General features: G+C 45.2%; 1 protein-coding gene across 2 annotated transcripts in view; it reads right to left on the reverse strand.

Annotated features, from left to right (window-relative positions):
* Positions 1 to 9,030, reverse strand: part of IQGAP3 (IQ motif containing GTPase activating protein 3) — a 48,841-nt gene extending 39,811 nt beyond the window's left edge. Inside the window, exons 1-2 of one of the 2 annotated variants that reach the window (XM_028502698.2) lie at positions 8,927 to 9,030; positions 5,336 to 5,423 (exon numbers count right to left, since the gene is read on the reverse strand). In XM_028502698.2, coding sequence (XP_028358499.1) covers positions 5,336 to 5,423; positions 8,927 to 8,963 — 125 coding nt within the window. In that variant the 5' untranslated portion in view covers positions 8,964 to 9,030. The remainder of the gene's footprint in view (positions 1 to 5,335; positions 5,424 to 8,926) is intronic. The other variant, XM_036015977.1, reaches the window with a different exon arrangement.
* Positions 9,031 to 12,229: the final 3,199 nt, after the last annotated feature.

Genomic DNA, 12,229 nt, shown 5'->3' on the forward strand with positions numbered 1-12,229 from the left:
GAGGTTGAGGTGCTGGGAGAGACTCCCAGCCTCACAGGAGAGTTCATTGGAGAGACCCACAGGGTCCTAGAATGTGCACAAGCCCACCCACCTGGGAACCAGCACCAGGAGAGCCCAATTTGCTTGTGGGAAGCGGCAGAGGGGACTGAAATCTGACAGAGCAGAGCAAGCGCCATTGTTCCCTCTCTGGTCCAGTCCCCACATACAACGTCACAACACAGCAACTGGGTTGTTCTGCCCTAGTGAACACCTAAGGCTCCGCCCCTCACTATGTAACAGGTGCGACCAGACCCCCCACGCCCCGCCCCGCCAAAAAAATGGCTCAAAATAAAGAACAGATCAAAGCCTCAGAGCCAATACTTTTAAGTGACCAAGAGATAGCCAATCTATCAGATGCACAGTTCAAAGCACTGGTGATCAGGATGCTCACAGAATTGGTTGAATTTGATGGCAAATTAGATCAAAAAATGAAGGCTACACTAAGTGAAATGAAGAAAAATGCACAGGGAACCAATAGTGATGGAAAGAAAACTGGGTCTCAAATCAATGGAGTGGACCAGAAGGAAGAAAAAAAAACATATAATCAGAAAAGAATGAAGAAACAAGAATTCAAAAAAAAATGAGGAGAGGCTTAGGGGCCTCCAGGACATCTTTAAACATTCCAACATCCAAATTATAGGGGTACCAGAAGAAGAGGAAGAGCAACAAGTGGAAAATTATTTGAACAAACCATAAAGGAGAACTTCCCCAATCTGGCAAAGGAAATAGGCTTCCAGGAAGTCCAGGAAGCTCAGAGAGTCCCAAAGAAGTTGGACCCAAGGAGGAACACACCAAGGCACATCACAATTACATTAGCCAAGATTAAAATGAAGGACAGAATTCTTGAAGCAGCAAGAGATAAGGGGACAGTTATCTACAACGGAGTTCCCATCAGACTGTCAGCTGATTTCTCAAAAGAGACCTTACGGGCAAGAAGGGACAGGAAAGAAGTATTCCAAGTCATGAAAGGCAAGGACCTACATCCCAGATTGCTCAATCCAACAAAGCTTTCATTTAGAATGGAAGGGCAGATAAAGTGCTTCTCAGATAAGGGCAAGTTAAAGGAGTTCATCATCATCAAGCCCTTATTTTATGAAATGTTAAAGGGACTTATCTAAGAAAAAGAAGATAAAAAATATGAACAGTAAAAAAACAACAAACTCATAGTTATTAACAACCAGACCTAAAACAAAAGCAAACTAAGCAAACAACTAGAATAGGAACAGAACCACAGAAATGGAGATCACATGGAGGCATAGCAACAGGGGAATGGGAGGAGGAGAGAGGGGGAAAAGGTACAGAGAATAAGTAGCATAGACAGTAGGGAGAAAACAGACAGGGGGAGGGCAAGAATAGTATGGGAAATGAAGAAGCTAAAGAACTTATGACACATGGACATGAGCTAAAGGGTGGGAATGTGGGTGGGAGAGGGTGTGCAGGGGGGAGGGGAATGAAGGGGGAAAAATGGGACAACTGTAATAGCATAATCAATAAAATATGTTTAAAAATGCAAAAAAATAAAAAATAAAAAAGGCACATACTATATGATTACAAGTACATGACATTCTGGAAAGGCAAAAACTATGGAGACAATAAGATTATCAGTGGTTGCTAGGGGTTAGAAAAGAGGGACAAATGAGTAGGTATAACACAGAGGATTTTTTAAAAAATTATATATATAAAGCCCTGGCTAGCGTAGCTCAGTGGATTGAGCACGGGCTGCGAACCAAAGTGTCGCAGGTTCAATTCCCAGTCAGGGTACATGCCTGGGTTGCAGGCCATGACCCCCAGCAACCGCACATTGATGTTTCTCTCTCTCTTTCTCCCTCCCTTCCCTCTCTGAAAATAAATAAATAAAATCTTTTTTTTTTAATTATATACATTTTTTTTAGAGCAAAGGGAAGGGAGAGAGGAAGAGAGAGAAACGTCAATTGGTTGCTTTGCACACCCCCAGTCTGGGACCAAACTCAAAGCCCAGGCAAGTGCCCTGACTGGGAATTGAACTGGTAACCCTTCTCTTTGTGGGACGACGCTCAACAGAGCCACACAGGTCAGAGTAGAACACAGAGGATTTTTAAAGTAGTGAAAGGATTCTCTGATACTATAATGGTATCATGATAGTTATACACGTGTCCAAACCCATAAAATACACAACACTGATAGTAAGCCCTAACGTAAACTATGGACTTTGAGTGGTAATGATGCGTCACTGTACATAGGTGTATCAATTGTAACAAATGTACACTCTTGTGAGGAATGATGATAAGGAGGAAGCTATGTATGTGTGGGGACAGGAAGTATATGAGAGATCTCTGTATCTTCCTCTTAATTTTTCTGTGAACCTAAAACTGCTCTAAAATATAAAGTCTTAAAAAAAAAGAAAAAGATGCTACCCTGGCCAGGTGGATCAGTTGGTTGGAGCGTCACCGTGTGTACCAAAAGGCTGTGGGTTTGAACCCTAATTGGGGCCGTGTGGGAGGCAGGGAAGCAGCCAACTAATGTCCGTCTGTCTGTCTGTGTCTCTCCCTCTCCACCTTCCTCTCAGAAATCAGTAAATATATTCTTGGGTGAGGATTAAAATAGATAGCAGATAGATAGATAGATAGATAGGATAGATAAAATCAATAGAGGCTTATCCTTGAATGAGGACAAAAAAAAAGATGTGAAGATGGGCAGACGTGGCTCACCTCTTCACACAACCACATCAAAATTACAACTAAAATATAGAACCATCACTCAGAACCGTCAGAAATCGAGCTGAATGGAAGTCTGAGAAGTACAGCATTGAAGAAACCACATCCATCCAGACTGGTAGGAGGGGTGTGGGTGTGGAATGGGCTGGCCCCACACCCACGTGGATAAAAATTCAGGATCAATATCTTGGGAGAGAGGAGTCCCAGCCCCACACCAGGTCCTCCCCCACCCCCTGCCACACAGGATTCCAATGCCAGGAGGATATGTCCCCACAACTTCTGGCTGCGAAAACCAGCAGGGACTGAGTTGGTGGAGGAGGCTACTGGAGCCCTAAGCAGTTCCTCTTGGGGAACCCACACACCAACTCACCTACCCAGACTCGCTCGTTCTGAGCTCCCGCTCTGGGGTGGCAGCTTGAAGGGCACCAGTGGCATACAGGGAGAGATTGAATTGTCTAGCATCAGGGTGAGTAGAGGCCATTGTCCCTTTGCTGAGCCCCACCCCACTCCTAGAGCTGGTAGGCTGGTACCATATCTGAGACTCCTGGCTAACACTCTGTGACCCACCTGGAGATCCACAGGGGCTCTACCCAAACCACTTACAGGCCCACCCAAGCTGCTTTTCCAAAAGAATGGCTGGGCTGGGCTCCTAAATCCTATTAAACAAACAACACCTAGCTTCCGTGAGCCCTAGCTGCAGCCTGATTGGAATCACAACTTGGCTTCACCTGGGAATCTCCAAGCTCAGCACACATAGCAGCCATCTCAGATTGCTTTACAGCTCAGGCAAGGCGCCACGGACAAAACACAGGTGGGGCTGGCTTTGGCCTGCACCACCCAGGAAACTCCAGGGCCAACGCACACAGTGGACAGCTACAGACCACTCAGAGCACCATCACCCTGCTCCCGCAGCTGATCCTCCTCAGAGGGCAGAGGTTGGTGGTCAGTGGTCACAGCCAGTCCTTGCAACTAACTGGCCTGGGTAAATCCCTATTGATCTGCCAACAGCAACCAAGGCTCCATTACATGAGGAAGGTGTACTCAGCCCACACAAAGGGCGCACCTCGAGTATCCAGCCTGGGTGATAGAGAAGGCTGTGCCACTGGACCCTACAGGACACCTACTATATTAAGACACACTACCAAGACATGGAGTCAAAGCAGCTCTACCTAGTACATAGACGCAAACACAAGGAGGCTGCCAAAATGAGACAAAGAAACATGATCCAAATGAAAGAACAGATCAAAATTCCAGAAAAAGAGCTAAATGAAATTGAAATAAGCAATCTATCAGATGCAGAGTTCAAAACACTGGTGACAAGGATGTTCAAGGAACTTAGTGAGGATCTCAGCAGCATGAAAAAGACCCAGCCAGAGACAAAGGATACCCTAAACTGAAATAAAGAACAATTTACAGGGAAACAACAGTAAAATGGATGAAGCCAAGAATGAAATCAATGATTTGAAACTAAAGGAAGCAAAAAACAACTGCAGAAAAACAGAAAGAAAAAAAATTTTTTTAAATGAAGATAGTGTATATACCCTCTGGGACAACTTTAAGACGTCCAACATTCATCTCATTGGGGGGGGGGGTGCCAGAAGGAAAAGAGAAAGAGCAAGAAATTGGAAATCTATCTGAAAAAATAGTAAAAGAAAACTTCCCTAATTTGGGAAGGAAATAGACATGCAAGTCCAGGAAGCACAGCGAGTCCCAATTATGATGGATGCAGAGAGGCCCACTCCAAGACACATCATTATTAAAAGGCCAAAAGTTAAAGATAAAGAGAGAATCTTAAAGCAGCAAGAGAAAATAAGTTAGTTACTACCCCTGGCTGATGTGGCTCAGTGGATTGAGGGCCAGGCTGCAAACTAAAGGGTCACTGGTTCGATTCCCAGTCAGGGCTGGGTTGCGGGCCAGGTTCCCCAGTGTGGGGCACACGACAGGCAACCACACACATTGATGTTTTTCTCTTTCTCTTTCTCCCTCCCTTTGTCTGTCTAAAAATAAATAAATATCTTTTTAAAAAGTTAGTTACCAGAAGCCAGGTAGGAAGGGGCAGGGAAAGAATGTGTGAAGAGGTGAGAGGATTAAGAAGTACCAATAGGTAGTTACAGACTAGCCATGGGGAAGTACAGTACAGTATAGGAAACAGAGTAGCTAAAGGATTTATACTCGTGACCCATGGACATGAACAATGGTGAGGGAACTGCTTTAGGGAGTGCTGGCTAGAAGTGGGAAAAGTGGGAAAAAGGGGAAAAATTGGGACTACTGCCCTGGCTGGTATGGCTCAGTGGACTGAGTGTCAGCCTGCAAACCAAAGGGTCGTGGCTTCAATTCCCAGTCAGGTCACATGCCTGGGTTGTGGGCCAGTTCCCAGTGGGGAATGCATGAGAGGCAACCATACATTGATATTTCTCTCCCTCTCTCCTTCCCTTCCCCTCTAAAGATAAATAAATAAAAAATTTTAAAAATATATTTTTTAAAAAGAAGACGCTATTTCAACTCTTTCCCACAGAATGGACTCTTATCCTTTTGCATTTGCTTTGGGAGCAGGTGTCTGGTGTGGGAAAGGGAGACCAGAAAGACACAGCCCCTCTGCTCACCGTTTGGCTTCCTCCAGCCGGCACAGGTACTGATAGGCAACGTTCTGCCGCCTCTGCTCATCCATCTCCTCAGCTGTGAGGCGTTCATCTGAGGAGTGAAGGGGCATAAGGTCAACGAAGGGAGCATTAAATAGAGAGCCATGGCAATGCAGCTTCTTGGTGTACAGGCTGATGCTTCAACCAACTGAGCCACCCAGCCAGGTGAAGTTTTTTTTTTTTAATATATTTTTTAAAGATTTTATTTATTTATTTTTAGAGAGGGAAGGGAGGGAGAGAGAGAGAGAAACATCAATATGTGGTTGCTGGGGGTTATGGCCTGCAACCCAGGGATGTACCCTGGCTGGGAATCGAACCTGCGACACTTTGGTTCGCAGCCCGAACTCAATCCACTGAGCTATGCCAGCCAGGGAGGTGAAGTTCTTAACAGACTTTCTTAGGCAACTCTGCTCAGAGGCCAGAAGCATCTCCCATATATCTGTTTCCCTCTTCCCAAGGCACCCTGGCTCCAGTCTTCTGCTCCCATCCAGTAAAGCTAGCCTGGTCAGCACCCTGCTCAAGGGTGGCCTTTGAACCCTTTAACAGGAGTATCCTTCCTGTATCAAAGGCATTCCTTCCCATTCCTCTTCAGCCATCTTCCTGACCACCTCCCCTCAAATGTACTTCATAGACCTCCCTCCATGCAGGGATATCCCAGCAGTGATATCCAGATCCCTCCTTGACTGGTAACTTAGATCCTTATTTTACCCCTACTTAGACTCTGTCGTCCTCCTCAAGTACTCTCCCTAGGCTAGGTTAACAGAATCCACTAGGACTCATTATTCAACAGCCATTCATTCACTCAAGGCCTCCTATGTCAGTCACTAGGCTAGCAGACACCTACTCTCAAGAAATACAGAGATAATGATTAAAACAGAAAAACACTCCAAGATTATAACACATGAATAATCTATACAAGCAGCAGTAGAAGCAAAGGATTCTACCTACGAATAGAGTCTTAAAGAAAGAACAGGTGGAGCCCTGGCTGTTGTGGCTCAGTGGATTGAATGCCAGCCTGTGAACCAAAGGGTCACCAGTTCTATTCCCAGTCAGGGCACATGCCTAGGCTACAGGCCAGGTCCCAGGCATTTATTATTAAATAAATAAATAAAATCTGAAAAAGAAAGAACAGGTGGAAAGAGGAAGAAGGCAGTTCAATAAAGAGAACAACATGAAAAAGTCCACTCAGGATTAAGTAGGACAAAGAATTTTATTTTACTTTATTTATTTTTAGAGAGAAGGAAAGGAGTGGAGAAAGGGAGAGAAATAAACATCGTTCAGCTGTTTCTTGTAGGTGCCCCAATAGGTGACTGAACTCGAAACCCAGGCATGTGCCCTGACTGCAATCTAACTGGTGATGTTTTTCCTTGTGAGCTAACACCCAATCCACTGAGTCACACCAATCATGGCAGAAGGACAAAGAATTTTTAAAAATAACGAAAGTTGCCCTGGCTGGTGTGGCTCAGTGGACTGAGTGCTGGCCTGAGAACTGAAAAGGCACCAGTTTGATTCTCAGTCAGGGCATGTGCCTGGGTTGTGGGCCAGGTCCCCAGTAGGGGGTATGTGAGAGGCAACCAATGGGTGTTTTTCTGGCATATCAATGTACCTCTCCTTTCTCCTTCTCTTACCCTCACTCTAAAAAATAAATAAATAAGATCTTAAAAAAAAAGGTATCTTTACCCTCCTTTGGTACAGGTCACTTGAGAAGGAAAATAATCTCCAGAATAAATAAATGCAGACAATACTCTGACCCCCAAACTCAAGAACAGGGAATCCCTTAAATGAGACTGTATTCATAGTCTGCCTTAGCCACAGCCTCCCTTTATCCTTCTCCTTTTTCCTTTCCCCCATCCCCCTGGTCTCCTTAAGGAAGGCAATACAAAATTAGAATGAGAGAAAGCTACACACACACACACACACACACCAAGAAAATAAATTCAGAGGGCTTGAAGAGACAGAGTTTAATCAATCTGTCTTGATTCAGCACCTAATGTCATTCCCACTCTTTATCTTACTGCTTTATATTGCACATCCTGCAATGATTTGGGAAGGGCAGGGCTTATTTGAATTGGCAGTTAAGCAAGATAAGACACACACACACACACACACATACACACGCCCCCGTTCAGATTTGAAAGCACTGACCAACTGCAGGAGATATATCAGTTCCTCCAATGCGGTACATAAGGAACAAGTGTTGGTTGCTAAGCATAGAAAATAAACCAGTAAGTGAATGATATCATCTCTGAGTTATGAGTTGAGGAGTACAAGACATGGGCAGGGCTTTGTACATACCCACACAGTCTTAAAAAAAAATGAGTCTTCCTGCCCTTCTCAAGTCTGGAACTAGCTTTTCTTCAAAAGACTGGTGGACATGGGCTTTGTGTTATGACTTCCAATGGATAGGAAGGAAATTTTGCCTTTTATTCAGAAGGTTTGATGGAAGACTTTCTTGCTGCCCCATCCTTCTGACCCCAGTCTCTATCTAAAGCAATGTTTTTAAGTGTGGCTCGTGGACTAACTGCATCATGATTTCCTGGGGTGAGGAAGAAGCATGGCAGGACTCATTATACACGAAAATTATGAGCCCCAATCCAGACCGACTAGAGCTAAAACTCTGGGGGTAGGGTTTCAAGTTTTCATTTTAAAGAAGCTCCCCAGGTAATTCTGACAACCTAAAGTTTGACAGGCATTATCTCAAAGATTCATCAAAAAGTCAAGGAGCCCCTGTGGGGGTCAAAACAATAACTTTCCTCCTTCCTTCCTAAATTCTAGCTGGGCTAATAATCACATTAACACAAGAGAGATTAACAGGAGAAATTTATTATGGGTGTACATGCAGGGGTGCCATAAAAATATGAGACCCAAGGAGACAGAGGCAGGGTCTGGGATTGCAAACAGAGGTTAGATAAGTCACAGGTAGATGAGAAAGAGCAAATATGTGGTAAACAAATTCTTGTTGGGTCACCCAAAAACAGGGTACACAGAGAGAAGTTCAACAAATAGGCTTTGCTGAATTTCTCCCTGCCTATCACATTTAGTTTATATATTAAGCAAGGTTTTGTTTTTTTTTTTTATTCCTTTAGGCGGGTAAGGACAGATGGTCAAACGTTCTTTCTGAATCTTGTGTTTCTTAGTAACTAGTTTAAAATCAATATCCCAAAAGACATACTCTGGGGTGGCAAAACTTTGGCTCGCCTCACCTCCCAGGTCTCTTTGGGCGTCCAGTACCCTGGTAGAGCTTAGCAAGCATGGCAGCCATCAGTAGTTGCTGAATTTTACAGGGCTATCCAGACCACCTACATTCTCCCAGAATGTAGGAGCCCCACAATTTGAGAATAAGGGAGAAAACTCTTTGCAACCACAGAAGTCGCAGAAGTTTTGTTGGTCACGGCTTGACTCCGGATTCAAAGCTCCCTCCTTGCTGAACATAGTCCCGCCAGCCCCTTCCGGGTAGGACCCGCGTCCGCCGCTTCCCAACCTCTCCCAAGCACCACCTAGCCCCCGATAAGGGGCACCACCGCCGGACCTCCCTCGGCCCCTTCTGACACTCACAGACCGCCCTGCCGGGGCCCACTCCTTTCTCCTCCATGTTTCTCCTTTCGCAAGTTTGAATCTCCCGCCGCCAGGCACCGCCACTCACTGACCAACACTTCCGGCATGTGCGCAGGGAACACTGGGATTTGTAGTTCCGGGCTGCGGCGGCCCACCGCTGCTGCGGAGGGCAAGGATACCGCCCCAGCGGGGCAGGGGCCCTCTCTTTCTGTACCCTGGGTTGCTGCTCCTTCAGGGCTCCTTAGTTGTTAAACCGTCTTATTTCAAGTAGCCCCTGCCCTTGCCTTTATCATTTCCCCCTAGTATTCCCATTAACTTCAATGCGACCTGCTTGGATGATGTGGATACACAGATAAAGAAATACAGCTAGCCCTGGCTGGTGTAGCTCAGTGGATTGAGTGCTGGCCTGCTAACTGAGGGGTCACTGGCTGATTCCCCGCTGGGGTTGCAGGTTGGGCCCCCAGTGGGGGGCGCTTGCTTGAGAAGCAACCACACATTGACGTTTTTTGTCCCTCTTTCTCCCTTTCCTTCTCTAAGAATAAATAAACACAATCTTTTTAAAAAATACAGTTAAAGCCCTAAAGAAGCTTGCTGCTCTGGAATGAGTGATAAACATATAGTCAAATACGTTAGAGATCAGTGATACATAGCAGATAAGAGTCAACTGCTGTAATGAGGGACAGGAAGACTTTCTTGTGTAGGTGACAGTAGATCTGCGTTAAAAAGTTAACAAGAATCCAACAGATTGAAGGAGAGGAATTGCAGTCAGTGAAACAGCATGTACAAAAGCAAGGAGGTGAGTTCAGGAAATTAAAATCAGTTCAGTTTCATAGGATAACAAAGCCCAACCAGAGAGAGGCAGGAAGTAAGCCTGGAGAGGCACAGGTCCAAATCCCGAAGGGTCTTTGGCACCGTGGTCTGGGGACCAGTCACAGGTGAGTTGTCTAAAGCAGCCACTTTAGACATAGGTCAGAGACAGATTTATATTTTATAAAGATTCCTGTGGCAGCAGAGACTTGAAAGGCAGTGAGGCCAGAGATGAATTGGGAGTTTATTGCAATAGCACAGGTGAGAGATAATAAGGGCCTGAACTAAGAAAAGTAGTTATAATGACAACTATACTGAAAAATTATTTTTTGGTATATTACCTAATAGTCTTCCCCACCTGGTACTTCTCCTATTGCCCTTCTTCCCATACCCCATTCGAGCAGCTAGGCAACCTAGGTTCATAGTCTCAGGGGAGAAATGTGAAGGGACAGAAAATAGAAAATATCCAAACCTTCAGAGAAACAAAGGAGACTCGGCTGAGACAAAGCCATTTGGGAGATGTGGGGTTTGAAGAGAGAGGGTGTTCCTTGAGACTAGGAGGGATTCCTCTTGCCCCTTCCGCCACCACCACTGAGGGAGGGTGGGGAGTAGGGAGAATTTAGATGTTGGTGGCTCCTGGTGACAGAGATCCCACTCCTTGTTTCCTGAGAAGGACTAGAGGAGCACAGGTCCCTGAGAAGGAACAGTTGCATAACCAGCCAGGCAGCTACACCTTTAGAATGTTGTACAGAAATTGCCCAACCCAGCCAAGAAGATAGTACCTAGATGACTTACTCCCTCTTCTGGTTGGGATGAGGGTTCCTAAGCCTGAAATGGCCAGTGGATGAGAAGAAAGATGTCAGAGGAGAGAAAATACATGACAAAGGACAAGAGGGGCCTTCCTTCTTAAGTCTTAGCATCCCATACCTCCTCCACCTTGGACTACACCCACGGAGAAAGGAGAAGGCAAACTAAACAGACTGTTTCTACCATCCCAATGGAATAGGTGAAGTTGAGATGTAATCTCAAATACATGATTTGCGGACCATTACATCAATATTCATTGAGTGTTTATTGAATCCTGGTACTATATTTAGCATCATCTCATAAGGACCATCTTATTTAATCTTCACAGTATAGATGAGGACACTGAGGCTTAGAAATGTCACACAACTAAAAACTGGTAGAGTCAAGATTCAAACTTAGTCCAATTCCAACCTTGAATTCTTAATCACTACATACTACACCACTTCCAAGGCTATGGCCATGAGACTGCAAAAGACAGGGTACACCAGAAAGAGGTTTCAGAAGTAGAACCAATAGGATTGAGCTGAAGGAGAGTGGGGAGTCATGGGTGTCTACCAGGTTTCCAGCTTAGAGACTGGCTTGTTGGTTTACCAACTAAGACCAGGAACATATTGGGTTGACCAAAAAGTGTTATATTTTTTCTATACGATGGCTCTAGTAGTGCTTAGTTGCCTTTAACTTATTCAAAACAACTTTGTTAGATTGCATTGTAACTGCTGTCATATCAGCATGCATTTAAAAAAAAAACATCAAAATTGGTGAATTTTTGTGTAGCCATTTTAATATTGAAAATGGAAGAAGATACATTAACATTTTTGGCATATTATGCTTTATTATTTCAAGAAAGGTAAAAATGAAACTAAAATGCAAAAAAAGATTTGTGCAGTGTATGGAGAAGGTGCTGTGGCTGATCGAATGTATCAAAAGTAGTTTGCTAAGTTTCTTGGTACTATTGTAACAGGGTGCAGCCAAGAGGGGGGCCCCAAATAGGGATTCGGAATGGGGTCCAGAACTCAAGGTGTCCAGGAAATATTAGGATGTCCTCACCCCTTCCCCCCACAGGTGTGAGTTGAGGGAAGGGACACATGGAGTAGGGCTATTGAGAGCTGTTTTGTATAGCAACAGCTTTGCAGCTAACCTCTGGCATGATCATTTAACATATCTATAACCTTTAACTGGTTTCATAGATAAGCTAAACAGCTGTGGCCCTGCTTTGAGCCAGGGAGAAGGGAGGGACTTCCACCCAAGATGTAACTGGGTGGGCAGGGTGGAGGCAGGTCCCCTCTGATTATAGCACCTGCGTGAAAGCTTGGAGATGATTGGCTCCACGCCATGGGGCCACGCCTGCCTAGACTCACTATGGCAGCCCAGTAAAGCTGGAAGGATATGAGAGTGCTGGCAAGTGTAGTCAATTGTGGCAGGGGTCAGAAATTGGGCTGCCAAGGAGGATTGGTGCGGGGATTTAAACCTAGAGGAGGCAGCCATGTGAGGAGAGATCCACGCGGTTTCGCCAGAGTGCAGACCCTTGCAGCTTAGGTGAAAGGGGAACCATGCAGCTTTGCCAGAATGGGGAATCATTATGTGGCTTTAGCAGAAAAATGCCACTCGGCTTTGGCAGAAATGGCGAACTGGCCCCTCTTCGCAGCCATTGTGGAGAGAACCACGCGGTCTTGGCAGAGTGGAGGACCC

The sequence above is a fragment of the Phyllostomus discolor genome, chromosome 14 (assembly GCF_004126475.2).
Source record: "Phyllostomus discolor isolate MPI-MPIP mPhyDis1 chromosome 14, mPhyDis1.pri.v3, whole genome shotgun sequence".
Classification (NCBI taxonomy): Eukaryota; Metazoa; Chordata; class Mammalia; order Chiroptera; family Phyllostomidae; genus Phyllostomus; species Phyllostomus discolor.